Raw genomic sequence first — 15,731 nt, 5'->3', positions numbered from 1 at the left:
AGAAGAGGAGGCAGAGAGTGAGTGAGAGAGAGGTCTTCCATCTGCTGGTTCACTCCCTAGTTGGCCACAATGTCTGGAGCTGAGCTGATCTCCAGCCAGGAGGTATTTTTGTGTCTCCCACGAGGGTGCAGCACAGGAGCCCAAGGACTTGGGCCATTTTCTACTGCTTTCCCAGGCCATAGCAGAGAGCTGGATCGGAAGTGGAGCAGCTGGGACTCCATATGGGATGCTGGTACTGCAGGCAGCAGCTTTTACCTGCTACGCCAATGCGCTGGCCCCATTTTAGTTTCACAATTTTTAGATACAGTCTGCCTTTTTCCCTGGCTTTTTTCTAATGACTGTTCTGGGTCGACCCAGTTGACTGCCATCATTTAGAAAACTTCATGCAAGCCAGAAATAGCTTTATTGTCTTAGATCTCTTTCATATTGCATCTTTTGAGAAGATTGTTTCTTTTCCAGTCCCTCCCTTATCAACTGAAGACGTCTGCTGTCATCATCACGACTTCTGTCATCTGGATTATATTTGGTTGAGAAGAGCCCACAGTTATTTTGATCATTTTTATTATTATTTTTGGGTAAATTCAAGAGAGAATGTGTATCAGCTGCTAGTTCACCCTTCAAATGTCCATAATGGCCAGGACTGAGGTGAGATTGAGGTTGTGAGTCAGGAACTCAGTCCAGGTCTGCCATGTGGATGGAGGGGACACAGTTGCTTGAGCCATCAACTGCCCTTTCTCAGGACTGACCTGCATTAGCAGGAAACTCAAATTGGGAGCTGGAGCCAGGTATTCAACCCCAAGTGCTGTGTCGTCATATTCACTAGAGGCCAAACACCCACTTCTTAATATTTTGTAGGTTCTATTTCCATTTTATTTGAAAAGCAGAGAACCAAAGAGACCTTCCATCCTCTGCTTTACTTATCAAATGCCTGCAGAATCCAGGAGCTGGTCACTCATTCTGGGTGTCCTGTGTGGGTGGCAGGGATCCAGCTACCTGAGCAATCACTTGCTGCCTTTCAAGGGTGTGCATTAGCAGGAAGCTGGAATTGGCAGTGGAGTCTGGGCTTGAACCTAGAATCTCTGATGTGAGAGGTGAGCCCCTTAAGCAGCATCTTAACTTCTGCGCCAAATGGGCGTTTTAACATCTTTTTAAGTAGACAGAGGGGCTGGGCCAGGCTGAAGCCAGGAGCTTCATCCCTGTGTCCCATGTGAGTGGCAGAGGGCCAAACGCTTGGGCTATCTTCCACTGCTCTTCGCAGGCCATTAGCAGGGAGCTGGAAGGGAAGTGGAGCAGCTGGGTCAGGAACTGGCACCCCAAAGTGATGCTGGTGTCACAGACAGTGGCTTTACCTCCCATGCCACTAAGTGGGGGTGGGGCCCAGGGGCTCTTCATTGGGAATCAAATCTTTTTTTTTGTATAAAGTGATACTTTCCTGCCTCTCTTTTAGGTTGGATAATAAGCTTTTTTCTTACCCCCCCTCCCCTTTATTCAGTCTTGTCTATAGCAGACAAATCAGTAAGACTTTTAGATTACAGTGTTACAGGTTCTCAGTGCCTTTAATTGCCTTACTAGGAAATCGTTTTCGTTATCTTTTAGTTATTTCATGTGTAGGATTCTAGATCATATAACGTTAGCTATTAAATATAATCCGCCTCTATGCTATAATCTTACTAATTAAAATACTGTTCTGTACAGGCACTTGGGTAAACTTTGGTGACATAGACACACACTAACTTAGATAATACACACATAAACTAATGAACAGACATTAGCCCTTCAAAATTATTCTTTTAGGGATTTTTACAGGCAGGTTTTACTACATTTTCCATTAAAGAAAATAGCCTGCAGAAATAGGGTCTGTTGAAACTGCCGCCAAAAGTATTATAGCGATCCTTAAGTAGGTTTCACTAACCTTGGACATAACTCAGTTAAACCCACTAAAAAATACATATCAATCTTTCCAACACAGTAGATCTTAGTCTCCCAATCTTTCTAGTGTTTGTGTGCTTATTGCTTATTGTGTCATTAGATATTGTGCTATTCTGGGAAGTACAGATATGAATATACACTTGAGACCTTTTTAGGAATGTAATACTTGATGGGAAGACAAATACTGATCCTCAATACAGAGAAACGGGGAAGCACAGGAAGGCTTCATATACCAAGAGATTTGAATTTGATTCAGAGGAATGCATAGTTTCCCAGGTAAAGGGGAAAGGTCATTGACGAGTTTTGACAACCCTCTTGTGAAGCAAACCTAAGACTTCCAGAATCTTGAGTGACAATTAAGGCAATGTGTGATGCTGTCCACTTTGCTGCCCTTGGTGTGCTTACCTGTAGTGTTTCTTCTTATTTTTTTTTTGACAGGCAGAGTAAGACAGAAACAGAGAAAGAGGTCTTCCTTTTTCTGTTGGTTCACCCCCCAAGTGGCTGCTATGGCCGGTGCGCTGCGCCGATCTGAAGCCAGGAGCCAGGCACTTCCTCCTGGTCTCCCATGCGGGTGCAGGGCCCAAGCACTTGGGCCATCCTCCACTGCACTTCCAGGCCACAGCAGAGAGCTGGACTGGAAGAGGAGCAACCGGCACAGAATCTGGTGCCCCAACCAGGACTAGAACCCGGGGTGCCGGCGCCTCAGGCGGAGGATTAGCCTAGTGAGCCGCGATGCTGGACCTCTTACTATTTTTTTTTTTTAATTTATTTATTTGAAAGGCAGAGTTAGAGAGGCAGAGAGAGAGAGAGGTCTTCTATCCACTGGTTCACATCTATTCTTATAGACCAAATAAGGGGATTGTCACACAGACGAACTGAAATGAACGCTCAAATGTGAGGCGTAGTGATTAAATTTAAATCACAGTTCTGGAGACATTGCCTGGGTTGTATTTGATTGATGTGGAGCAGATTTAACCTTCATATTCTTTCATCTCCTTGTATTAAATGAGGGTAATTCTAGAACAAATTTCAAAGGTATTTTGGGAAGATTAAATGCATTAATATATGGAAAGCATGTAGAACAAATGCCTAGTGTGGGTTGTTTTGTGAATGAATTTGTTGGGCAGATGTGTAATTAGTTCAATGAGCAAAACCCAGAACCAAAGCCAAAGCAAAAATAAAAACATTACTCTACTGGCATTAACAACCAGGGTGTCCCAGATATAAATTTGTTCTGCTTAATGAACATCTACCCAGGCTTTTCCCACAAATGAAGGAAAAGTGATCTGGAACCAAATAAGCTTAGTGTTTTTATTAATATGCTCTTTGACTTGGATATATGTTTTCAAGTTTATACAAAAGTGGTAGGTATTTTTTTAAACATTTATTTATTTTGTTTGAAAGGCAGAGTTGCAGAGGGGCAGAGAGAGAGTGAGAGAGGTGTTTTCCATCTGCTGGTTCATTACCCAAAAGGCTGCAACAGCCGGAGTTGGGACAGTCTGAAGCCAGGAGCCTGGAACTTGTTCTGGGTCTCCCATGCAGGTATAGGGGCTCAAGGACTTGCACCATCTTCTGCTGCTTTCCCAGGCCATAGCAGAGAGCTAGATTGGAAGTGGAGCAGCCAGGACTCAAACCAGCGCCCATATGGGATGCCTGCATTGCAGGCAGCGGCTTTACCCAATATGCCACAACACTGGCCCACAAAATGCAAGTTTTTAGTCAGCCATTCATTGTCTATGAACTATCAGAAGTCCAGAAAGTGTACCAAACTGACTGTATCCACAAGTGATTTGATCACTAATTGGAGTTCCTCGATCAGAAGTTAAAACCACAACTGCTGTAAATATATATGACAGCCTTTTCCTCCCCTAGAAATGTTTAGATATGTTGATAAAAGTGCTTGTTGCAAAGCTGATGGTATGAAGTGCTGCTTATATTGAAAATTTTTAAAGATACTTACTTGGAAGTGTAGAGAGAGAGCGAGCGCGCAAGAAGAACAGGATCTTCCATTTGCTGGTTAATTCCCCAAGTGGCCAGAATGGCTGGGATTGGGCCAGGCTAAAGCTAGGAAATCCAACCAGGTCTCCCACATGGATGGCAGGAACCCAAGCACTTGGGCCATCTTGTTTCGCTTTCTCAGGCACATTAGCAGGGATCTGGATTGGAAGTGGAGCAGCCAGAGCACGAACTGGCTACCATATGGGATGCCTGCAGCTTGGCATCACAGGCAGTAGTTTAACCTGCTGTGCCACAACACGAGCTCCATGTTGAGCAATTTTATGTGAATATAGTGGTTGTCAATCCTCTATTGGCAGGTTTTAAGGGTTTGGCTAGCATAAAGTTTTAGATAAATTTTTGGACATTACGTATTTTTGCTTTCGAGAGGCAGAGAGTGTTCATATTGACAGCCTTTTCCTCAAGTGCCTGCAGTGCTGGGGGCTGACTAGGTGGGAACTCAATTGAAGTCTCTCATGTAGGTGGCAGACACACATCTACTGGAGCCAGGACTTGAACCTGAGCTCTTCATTATAGAATGCAGTTATCCCAACTGGTACCTTAGTCACTAGGCTGACATTGCCTAATACTGCTCCAGTATTATGTTTCTGTTGCTAGTATGAAAAGGGTAATAATGACATTAATGTTACGATGAGAACACTTCATTAGGATCATACTTGGTGCAGTTTGGTACAAAGCATTGGTTATATATATTTGAGGGGAATTAAAATTTTTTTCTCCTGCTCTATAGGAAAGGCATAGAGATGGATAGAGATCTTTCATCTGTGGCTCATTCTGACATTCATTTGCATTAGGAAGCTATCTCTTAGAGTTGGCCTTGTGGTATAGCAGGTAAAGCTGCCACTTACGGTGCTGGAATCCCATATGTGTACCAGTTTGAGTCCTGGCTCTTCTACCTCTGATTCAGCTGCCTGCTAATGGCTTGGGCAAAGCCACAGATGATGTCCCAAGTGTTTTGTCTCCTGCTGCTCATGCGGGAGATCTTTATGGAGCTCCTGGCTTCAGCTTAGCCCAGTACTGGCTGTTAGGACCCTATGAGAAGTGAACCAGCAGATGGAAGATCTTAATCTCACTGTCGCTTTCTGGCTGACTTTGAAAATAAATAAAATAAATGTTTTAAAAAAGGAAAAGGCTATCTCCTGACAGCTTATGCTCTCCCATAATCTAGTAAGTAATTAAGTTTCTTGATTTCCTTAGAGGGCTGAAAGGAATAGTTGGGATTTTACAAATGGTGGGTATCAGTAATCAAAAGACTTCAAAAGTATCTGAATAAGAATCATCCTGGAGGCCGGCGCCGCGGCTCACTAGGCTAATCCTCCGCCTAGCGGCGCCGGCACACCAGGTTCTAGTCCCGGTCGGGGCGCCGGATTCTGTCCCGGTTGCCCCTCTTCCAGGCCAGCCCTCTGCTGTGGCCAGGGAGTGCAGTGGAGGATGGCCCAGGTGCTTGGGCCCTGCACCCCATGGGAGACCAGGAAAAGCACCTGGCTCCTGGCTCCTGCCATCGGATCAGCGCGGTGCGCCGGTCGCAGCGCGCCGGCCGCGGCGGCCATTGGAGGGTGAACCAACGGCAAAGGAAGACCTTTCTGTCTGTCTGTCTCTCTCACTGTCCACTCTGCCTGTCAAAAAAAAAAAAAAGAATCATCCTGGAGAACATACTCAAATGAAAAGATGCTCAATACCAGTAGTTATTGGGTAAATAAAAATCAAAAACACTATGATAGCACCTCACTCATACCCTTTAGAATAACTAGATTTTTGTTGGGGTGGGGTGGGCTCCTTCTTTCAAAAATAGAAAGATTGGGCCAGTGTTGGTACAGGGGTTTAAGCCGCTGCCTGCAACTCTATGACGCGTGGTTTGAGTCCTGGCTATTCGCTTCCATTCCAGCTACCTGTTAGTGTGCCTGGCAAAACAGGAGGATGACCCAAAATACTTGGGCTATTACCGCTGGTTCACTCCCCAGATAGCTGCTATGGCCGGAGCTGGGCTGATCAGAAGCCAGGAGCCAAAGAGCTTCTTCTGGGTCTCCCTTGTGGATGCAGGGGCCCAAGGTCTTGGGCCATCTTCTACTGCTTTCCCAGGCCATAGTAAAGAGCCAGATCGGAAGTGGAGCAGCTGGGATTTGAACAGTTGCCCATATGGGATGATGGCACTGCAGGTGGCAGCTTTACCCACTATGCCACAGCGCTGGCCCTGAGCTTTATTTATTTGAAAGGCAGAAAGAGAGCAAACTTCCATCCGCTGGTTCACTCCCCAAGTGGCCACAGCAGCTTGGGCTGGGCCAGGTTTGGGCCATCTGCTGCTTTTCAGGCCTATTATTAGGGAGCTGGATTGGAAATGGAGCGGCCAAGACTAGAACCAGAGCTCATGGGATGCCAGTGTTGCAGGCAGAGGCTTAATCTTCTATACCACAGGATTAGCTCTTGAAATGAATCTCTATTTTTAAAGATTTATTTTATATATTTGAAAGTCAGAGTTACGCAGAGAGAGAGAGAGAGGGGTCTTCCATTCGTTGGTTCACTCCCCAGATGGCTGCAACGGCCAGGGCTGCGCTGATCCGAAGCCGGGAGCCAGGAGCTTCTTCCGGGTCTCCCACGCGGATGCAGGGGCCCAAGGGCCTGGTCCATCTTTTCCTGCTTTCCCAGGCCACAGCAGAGAGCTGGATCAGAAGAGGAGTAGCTAGGACTAGAAATGGCGCCCATATGGGATGCCGGCACTTCAGGCCAGGGCTTTAAAAACCCACTGCGCCACAGCGCCGGCCCCTGAAATAAACCTTTAATAATAATGAGACCATTCAAAGATTGATGAGGATAAGGGAGAAATTAGAATGCTCCTACATTACTGGTGGAATATAAAAAATGGTGCAGACCCTGCAGAAAAAGTTTGTTATGTCCTTCCTCAAAAATTTGTCATGGCCTTGAAGTTGTACTCTAAGATAAATACTCCAGACCAGTGAAAACATACATCCACACATGTTGTAGCATTCATAATAGCCAGAAAGTAGGAACCCAATGTTTGCTGAGTTCACGTGAGTGGATAAATAAAATGTATACTTCAATTTATAGTAAATGTCCAGAATGGGCAAATTTAGAGACATAAGTAGACTGGCGCTTGGGAGTAAGAGTTGGGATTGGAGGTAAATGAGAAGTGACTAGTAATGGATTTTTGGGCTTTTCTTTTTGAGTGATGAAAATGCTCTAAGAATTACGGTAATGGTTGCAGAATGCTATTAAAATACCAAGAAACATTGAATTGTATACTTTAAATAGGTGTATTGTTAGGGTATGCAAATTATGTATCAATAAAGCTGTTATTCAATAAAAGGATAGCTGCTGCTTCTGTAGTTTTGCAACACATCCTTTGTTCATTATTTTCTGGATGTCTAAACGAAGGCAATTGTAGTTAGATGGAATAGTTGACTGTCATTAAGTGTTTTTTGTTTGTTTGTTTGTTTGTTTGTTTTACAGGCAGAGTGGACAGTGAGAGAGAGAGACAGAGAGAAAGGTCTTCCTTTTGCCGTTGGTTCACCCTCCAATGGCCGCCGCATCGCGCTGATCCGAAGCTAGGAGCCAGGTGCTTCATCTGGTCTCCCATGCAGGTGCAGGGCCCAAGGATCTGGGCCATCCTCCACTGCACTCCCTGGCCACAGCAGAGAGCTGGCCTGGAAGAGGGGCAACCGGGACAGAATCCGGCGCCCTGACCGGAACTAGAACCCGGTGTGCTGGCGCCGCTAGGCGGAGGATTAGCCTAGTGAGCCGCGGCGCCGGCCATTAAGTGTTTTAAATATATTTTGCCCCTCCTGTTATGAAAGTATTGAATGTTCAATGTTGAAAATTTGTAAAGCACAGCAAAGTGAAGGAAAATGTAAATTATTTGCAAGGGTCAGCTTTCTGCTAATGTATACCCCTTGAGAGGCAGCAGATGGCTCAGTAATTGAGTCCCTGCCCACCATGTGACATCCAGATTGAGTTCTGGACTCCTGGCTTTGGTCTGGCCCAGCTCTGGCTGATGCAGGCATTTGGGTGTGAATCAGGTGATGGAAGACCTTGGGCTCTCTGCCTTTCAAATAAAATGAAAAATTTAAAAATGATCTGGAGGGGCTTGCGTTATGGTAGTTTCTCACATCAGAGCGCTGGTTTGAGTCCTGACTGTCCTAATTCTGATCCATCTGCCCACTAATGTATCTGGAAAAGCGTTGGAGGATGACTCAATTACATTGACCCCTGCTGCCCATGTGTGAGACCTGCGTGGAGTTGCTGGCTGGACCTGCCCCAGCTGTTAGACATTTGGGGGTGGGGGTGACGCTGTGGCATTTTAAAAAACCATCTGGAGGGGCTGATGCTGTGGCACTGCAGGTGAAGCTTATTGCCAGCATCCAATAATGGTGCTAGTTCCAGTCTCAGCTGCTGCAGTTCCAATCCAGCTCCCTACTAGTGTGCCTGGGAAAGCAGTGGAGGGTGGTGCAAGTGCTTGAGCCCTTGCGTCTGCAGGGAGACCTGGATGGAACTCCTGGCTCCTGGCTTTGGCCTGGCCCAGCCTCCACTGATATGGCCATTTGGGAATTTCGGGGAGTGAACCTCCCTAACTCTGCCTTTCAAATAAATCTTTTTTTTAAATTATTTAAAGATTTATTTATTTGAAAGAGTTACACAGGGAGAGAAGGAAAGAGAGGTGGGGGGTGTTCCATTTGCTGGTTCACTCCCGAATTGGCCTCAATGGCCGGAGCTGTGCCAATCTGGAGCAAGGAGCTTCCTCCTGGTCTCCCACGCGGGTGCAGGGGCCCAAGGACGTGGGCCATCTTCTACTGCTTTCCCAGGCCATAGCAGAGCTGGATGGGAAGTGGAGCAGCCAGGACTCAAATTTATGCCCAGATGGGATGCCAGCACTGCAGGGGGGCAGCTTTACCACTACACTACAGCGCTGGCCTCTCAAATAAACCTTAAAAATATATATCTGGAATAGTACCCAGACATGTCACTTTAATTTTTGGTTAATACTAGATAATTGTGTTTATTTTTATCATGCATGATATTGTAAAACCCTACAGTTAAAATAATTAGTACTGTTTCGGCTGTATCTCAGTTACCTTATGAATTTCTTTGTTGTGACTAATTAGAAAATCTTACCACAGGTTCACCTCTGAGGTGTTAAATTCGGTTTTTGAAACTAGTATGGAAGTGAGAATTTATTCCGTTTTCTTTAAATTTACCCTTTGTTCCATGATCACCGTTTGAAAAGAAAACAAAATTTGTTTCAAATGAACATTTTCAGACTCCAGCAAATAAATTTGAGTTCTTACTCATACTCAGTATTTCTAAAAATGCTTTAGAAGTACATGTTAGACGGTCATTTTTACTGAGGTATGATTTATATAGAATAAAATACATACTTAATACAGGGGCAGCTCAGTTAATTTCGTGACTACCACAGTAGATAGAACAATTTGCATGGCCTCCAAATTTCCATTGCATTTTTTCTGGGATTGGATATAAATGGAGTCATATTTTACTACTTTCTCCCATTTAGCCTGATGTTTTTTAGATTAATCCATGTTGCTTCTGTAAATTTCTTTGTATAGATGTGTACCACAATGTATTCATCCCCCACATTGGTTGTTTCCACTTTTTGACAATTAGGAATAAGGTTGTTATCAATGGGTATAAAAGTCTGAAGATAAACTTTTATTTCTCTTGAGTAAAACCTAGCACTGGGATGGTTGAGTCACACACTATTTATAAAGGAAACTGCAGGGGCCGGCGCCACGGCTCAATAGGCTAATCCACCGCCTTGTGGCACCAGCACACCGGGTTCTAGTCCTGGTCGGGGCGCCGGATTCTGTCCCAATTGCCCCTCTTCCAGGCCAGCTCTCTGCTATGGCCCAAATGCTTGGGCCCTGCACCCCATGGGAGACCAGGAGAAGCACCTGGCTCCTAGCTTCGGATTGGAGCGGAGCGCCGGCCGTGGCGGCCATTGGAGGGGTGAACCAATGGCAAAGGAAGACCTTTCTGTCTCTCTCTCTGTCCACTCTGTCAAAAAAAATTTTTTTATTTATTTATTTGAGAGGTAGAGTTACAGAGGAGGGGGGAGAGAGGTCTTGCATTGCTGGTTTACTCCTCAGTTGGCCACAATGGCTGGAGCTGAGCTGATCCGGAGCCAGGAGCTTCTTCCAGGTCTCCCACGTGGGTGCAGGGACCTGAGAACTTGAGCCTTCTTCCACTGCTGTCCTAGGCCATAGCAGAGCGCTGGATTGGAAGTAGAGCAGCCAGGACTCGAACTGGTGCCCATATGGCACTGTAGGTGGTGGCTTTACCTGCTATGCCACAGCGCCAGCCCAGACAGCCTTAATTTTTTTTTTTTTTTTTTTTTTTTACAGGCAGAGTGGACAGTGAGAGAGAGAGAGAAAGGTCTTCCTTTGCCGTTGGTTCACCCTCCAATGGCCGGCGCGCTGCGGCCGGCGCACCGCGCTGATCCGATGGCAGGAGCCAGGAGCCAGGTGCTTTTCCTGGTCTCCCATGGGGTGCAGGGCCCAAGCACCTGGGCCATCCTCCACTGCACTCCCTGGCCACAGCAGAGGGCTGGCCTGGAAGAGGGGCAACCGGGACAGAATCCGGCGCCCCGACCAGGACTAGAACCCGGTGTGCCGGCGCCGCTAGGTGGAGGATTAGCCTAGTGAGCCGCGGCGCCGGCCGACAGCCTTAATTTTTAAAGAGATGTCACAACACCTTAGTACTTAATTTTCTGGTATATCCGAAGGGGTGATTTTTTTTTTTTAAAGATTTATTTCAAAAGCTGTGTGAGGGGAGATTATCTGCTGGTTCACTTTCAAAATGCCCACAACAACTGGGTTTGTGCCATGTACAAACCAGGAGCCCAGAACTGCACCTGGGTCTCCCATGAGGGTTTCTGGGACCCAACTACTTGAGCCATGATCCATTGCTTCCCAGGGTGCAGGTTAGCAGAAAACTGAACTTGGAAGCAGAGGTGGGACTCAAACTCGGGCACTCTGATGTGGTATGTGGTTGTCCCACTTAGTGTCTGGAAACTAGATTGGAAGTAGAGCAGGGACTCAACTCCAGGCAGTCTGAATGATGTAGGCATTGCAGGTGGCATCTTAACCAAAACCCAAGATGCTTGTTGCTGAAGGGGTGAGTTTTGGAACATTTTATTGGGGTTAAACAGATTTTGGTTTAAAATGAAGCTTCTTGGGTGTCATCCTCAAGAGTTCTGTCTGAATCAGTAAAATTGGAGAACAGTGTGGTAAAGATGCTATTGTCTTTACTAAAAAAATAGTTTTAGTGAATGTATTGATTCACTTAGTATTTACAGAGCTATATTTCTGGTTTCTGAAAGCTCTTTGTCTTCAGATACTGTGGTATTTCTTTTTGTAATCAGACTGATGTCTTGGACCCTTTTCTGTGCTTGCCATCTAGTGGTAACAAACAGTAACTGTCTAAAAGTGTTAACAGTGAATGGATTCTTAGTTCCATTAAAGCCCTTCTAATGGAGGAGGAATAGAAACAACCAAAAGTTTGCACTTATGACTAACTGTATGCTCAATGTATTTATGGAGTATTAATGAATCCCCCCTTTCTCCTGTGACTTTGGGAAATACAACTCAATTGTCAGTACATTAAAAAAAATTTATTTATTTGTTTGAAAGAGAGAAGGAGAGGCAGAGAGAGGTCTTCCATCTGCTGGTTCACTCCCCAGTTGGCTACAACTGCAGGAGCTGTGCTGACCTGAAGCCAGGAGCATCTTCCAGGTCTCACACATGGGCACAGGGGCCCAAAGTGCTTGGGCCATCCTCTGCTGCTTTCCCAGGAACATTAGCAGGGAGCTGAATCGGAAGTGGAGCAGCCGGGACTTGAACCGGTGACCATATGGGATACTAGCACTGCAGGTGGTGGCTTTAACCCACTTTAGACAGTGCTAGCCCCCTAAAATAGACCTTTAAATAAAACCTGTCATCAAAACTATAGCATGGAAGACAAAGAGCCTTTTTTTTTTTTTTTTTTTTTTTTTTTTTTTTTTTTTTTTTTTTTGGACAGGCAGAGTGGACTGTTAGAGAGACAGAAAGGTCTTCCTTTGCCGTTGGTTCACCCTCCAATGGCCGCTGCAGCCGGCGCACCGCTCCAATCCGAAGCTAGGAGCCAGGTGCTTCTCCTGGTCTCCCATGGGGTGCAGGGCCCAAGCACTTGGGCCATCCTCCACTGCACCCCCGGGCCACAGCAGAGAGCTGGCCTGGAAGAGGGGCAACTGGGACAGAATCCGGCGCCCCGACCGGGACTAGAACCCGGTGTGCCGGTGCCACAAGGCGGTGGATTAGCCTATTGAGCCGCGGTGCCAGCGTCAAAGAGCCAATATTAAAGAGATCTATAATATAAGTTATAAAGGAATAAAAATGACCTCCTATAATGCCCAATATATTTAGTGCGAAATTACTTAAAATCCGTGCAGTTTTTCATTATATGCATTTCCCATAAATTATTGAAAGATCCCTTTTATGGTTTGGAGACATCTCTCTCATAAATGCATAACCATACGTTTCCCATTAAAAAAAATAACTGGAAGTTTAAGATTAAAAATTTAAATTCTAAAATGTATTGTCTGGTGGGCAATACATGTGGGAGATCTGGAAAAAGCTCCAGTCTCCTGGCTCCAGATTGGCCCAGCTCTGGCCGTTGCGGCCATTTGGGGAGTAAACCAGCGAGCGGATGGAAAGCTAGCTTGTTCTCTCTCTCTACCTCTACCTCTCTGTAACTCTGCCTTTCAAATCTTGAAAAAATGTTTATTTTTATTTATTTGAAAGGTGAGGGAGAGAGAAAAGAAGCTCATTCATCTGCTGGTTTACTTCCCAAATACCTCCAACAGTCAGACCAAAGGCAGGAGCCAGGACCTCCAATTGCTTGCATGGGTGGTAGGGACCCAAATATTTGAATCATCATCTACTGCCTCCTAGGGTGTGCGTTTGCAGAAATCTGGATCAAAAGTGGAGCCAAGACAGTGTGGGTTATAGCTGTCCCAAGGGGCAGCTGAGCCTAACCCACTCTGTCTATCCTTGAAGTTACTTTGTTGAAAGTCTTACCTTTGTTTTCCATTAGACTGTCAGGGTGATAAAGTCTTTACTGTGAAAGGGATATGTTGAGTTTGTAAGATGCAGAGGCCGGCGCTGTGTTGCCAGCATCCCATATGGGCGCCAGCTCGAGACCCGGCTGCTCCTCTTCCTATCCAGCTCTCTGCTGTGGCCTGGGATAGCAGTGTCCTTGGGCCCCTGCACCCACGTGGGAGACCCAGAAGAAGCTCCTGGAGTTGGATTGGCACAGCTCTGGCTGTTGGTGGCCATCTGGGGAGTGAACCAGCGGATGGAAGACCTTTCTGTCTCTACCTCTTTCAAATAAATAAAATCTTAAAAGTTTAAGGTCTGACATTTGCTTTTCCTTTATAGAAATGGTGGAATCAATGAAGAAAGTAGCAGGGATGGATGTGGAGCTGACAGTTGAAGAAAGAAACCTCTTATCTGTTGCATATAAAAATGTGATTGGAGCTAGAAGAGCTTCCTGGAGAATAATCAGCAGCATTGAACAGAAAGAAGAAAACAAGGGAGGAGAAGAGAAGCTAAAAATGATTCGGGAGTATCGGCAAATGGTGAGAATGTTGTAGATTTATATCTTTTCATCTTTTACTCATCTGCATTAGAAACTACAAGCTGCACAGTATTCAGGGTCCCATGGAAAACGCAGAGGGTGTTTTGCGCACTATGCAACTGCAGGAAAAAAATTTTATTTAAAATGTTTTTTATTGTGAAAACTCTACAATTGAAAATAACGTTCAGGGCAGTTTCACAAATGTTTGTAGGCCACACAATTTGATAGGTAACTGTAGGTGCAAAGATAATAGTTATTACCCTTATGGAGATTTAGTTTAATCATTGTTTCTGTTAAGGTCTATTTTTTAATTGATAGGTAGAGAAAGAGGGAGAGACACACATTCTATCCACAGGTTCAGTCCCCAAATGACTGCAACAGCCAGGTCTGGACCAGGCTGAAGCTAAAAGCCAGAAACTCCATTCTGGTTTCCCTTATAGGTGGCAGCGGCCTAATTACTTGGGCCATCTTCTGGGGCCTTCTCAGATGCATTAGCAGAAAGTTGGATGGGAAGTGAAGTAGCTGGGACTGGAATTGACACTCATACTGCATTGTAAACATCTCCCTTAGTAGTTTTTTAAAAATAGAAAGTACCAGAATAGTTGATTTGGTAAGAAGTTATTTCAGATGTTCCGTAAGTGTGTATGCATAAAATATATAAAATACTTACTGTAGGTCTTTGAAATGCATAGAGAAAGTTCCCCAGCTGCTGGTTCACTCCCTAAATGCCCACAACAGCCAGCTAGGTCAGGCTGAAGTCAAGATCCAAAACCTCATTGTGGTTCTGTGGATAGTGAGGACTCAAGTACTTCAGCCATCACATGCTGCCCAAAGTCTATATTAGCAGAAGGCTGGAATCTGGAGTGAATCTGGACTTGAACCTAGGCACTATGATACAAGATGTAAGATGTGAGTTACCCAAGTGGCATTTTAACCATTTGCTGTCTCCAGACTCTGGCCCTACTGTAGGATTTGTTAAAAATAGTTTGATAGCCATTAACTAGTGCAGTGACTCTAAACCAGAGGCAATTTTGTCCCTCAGGATAGTCTGAGCTTTTGAGGAGGAAGGGTTTGGAGTAGTAGTTACATCCAATAAAGGGAGGTTTTAGAGAATGAAATCTTCAAGGGTAATCTCTGCTTGAAAAAACACAAAAGGAGGTGGCTTATTCTGAAATGAGCAAATTTTACTCTGGATAAGGGTAGGACTACAGAATATAAAAAGACAACTTATTACAGTGGAATGAAGGGTTCAGTGCTGTAGAGGTTCAACAGCGTCACTGTGAATAGAAAATGGGAGAGCAAGTGAACATGTGCATTTTCAGCTTTTTGCATTGATAGCATGGCAGTTACATTGAATACATTTTTGATGAGGTAACTGGTTATGGATTTCTTTTTTTTTTTTTTTTTATTATTATTTTTTTTTTTGACAGGCAGAGTGGACAGTGAGAGAGAGAGACAGAGAGAAAGGTCTTCCTTTGCCGTTGATTCACCCTCCAATGGCCGCCGCGGCCAGCGCGATGCGGCCGGCGCACCGCGCTGATCCGATGGCAGGAGCCAGGAGCCAGGTGCTTTTCCTGGTCTCCCATGGGGTGCAGGGCCCAAGCACCTGGGCCATCCTCCACTGCACTCCCTGGCCACAGCAGAGGGCTGGCCTGGAAGAGGGGCAACCGGGACAGAATCCGGTGCCCCGACCGGGACTAGAACCCGGTGTGCCGGCGCCGCAAGGCGGAGGATTAGCCTAGTGAGCCGCGGCGCCGGCTCTGGTTATGGATTTCTGCAGCTTAACTTTTTTTAAAAAAATTCATCTAAGTGCCCAATACTCATTAGCAATGCTGTAACTGTACTGTGAGGGTGTGTGCCTGCATATGTGTATAATACTATATAAAATTTCTAGACTTAATCTCTTTTTCCCCCCTCCAGGTTGAGACTGAGCTAAAGTTAATTTGTTGTGACATTCTGGATGTACTGGACAAACACCTCATTCCAGCAGCTAACACTGGCGAGTCCAAGGTTTTCTATTATAAAATGTAGGTTCTCTATTAGAAGAGAAAATGTGAGGTTAAAAGTTGACCCTCTTAGAATCATGACTTTCTATGTGGATTTTTGATTTTTTTTGTATTTGAAAGGGAGGAGGGTGGGAGACA

General features: G+C 45.3%; 1 protein-coding gene across 4 annotated transcripts in view; it reads left to right on the top strand.

Moving 5' to 3' along the window:
• Positions 1–15,731, top strand: part of LOC100358813 (14-3-3 protein epsilon) — a 112,658-nt gene that overhangs the window by 88,268 nt on the left and 8,659 nt on the right. For all 4 annotated transcript variants that reach the window (XM_051824563.2, XM_051824562.2, XM_070061174.1 and 1 more), the window contains 2 exons: positions 13,389–13,588; positions 15,508–15,614. In XM_051824563.2, the coding sequence (XP_051680523.1) occupies positions 13,389–13,588; positions 15,508–15,614 (307 nt within the window). The remainder of the gene's footprint in view (positions 1–13,388; positions 13,589–15,507; positions 15,615–15,731) is intronic.

The sequence above is a fragment of the Oryctolagus cuniculus genome, chromosome 17 (genome assembly GCF_964237555.1).
Source record: "Oryctolagus cuniculus chromosome 17, mOryCun1.1, whole genome shotgun sequence".
Classification (NCBI taxonomy): Eukaryota; Metazoa; Chordata; class Mammalia; order Lagomorpha; family Leporidae; genus Oryctolagus; species Oryctolagus cuniculus.
Note: the sequence above shows the minus strand (reverse complement) of the source record. Positions and strands in the feature narration are given on the sequence as shown.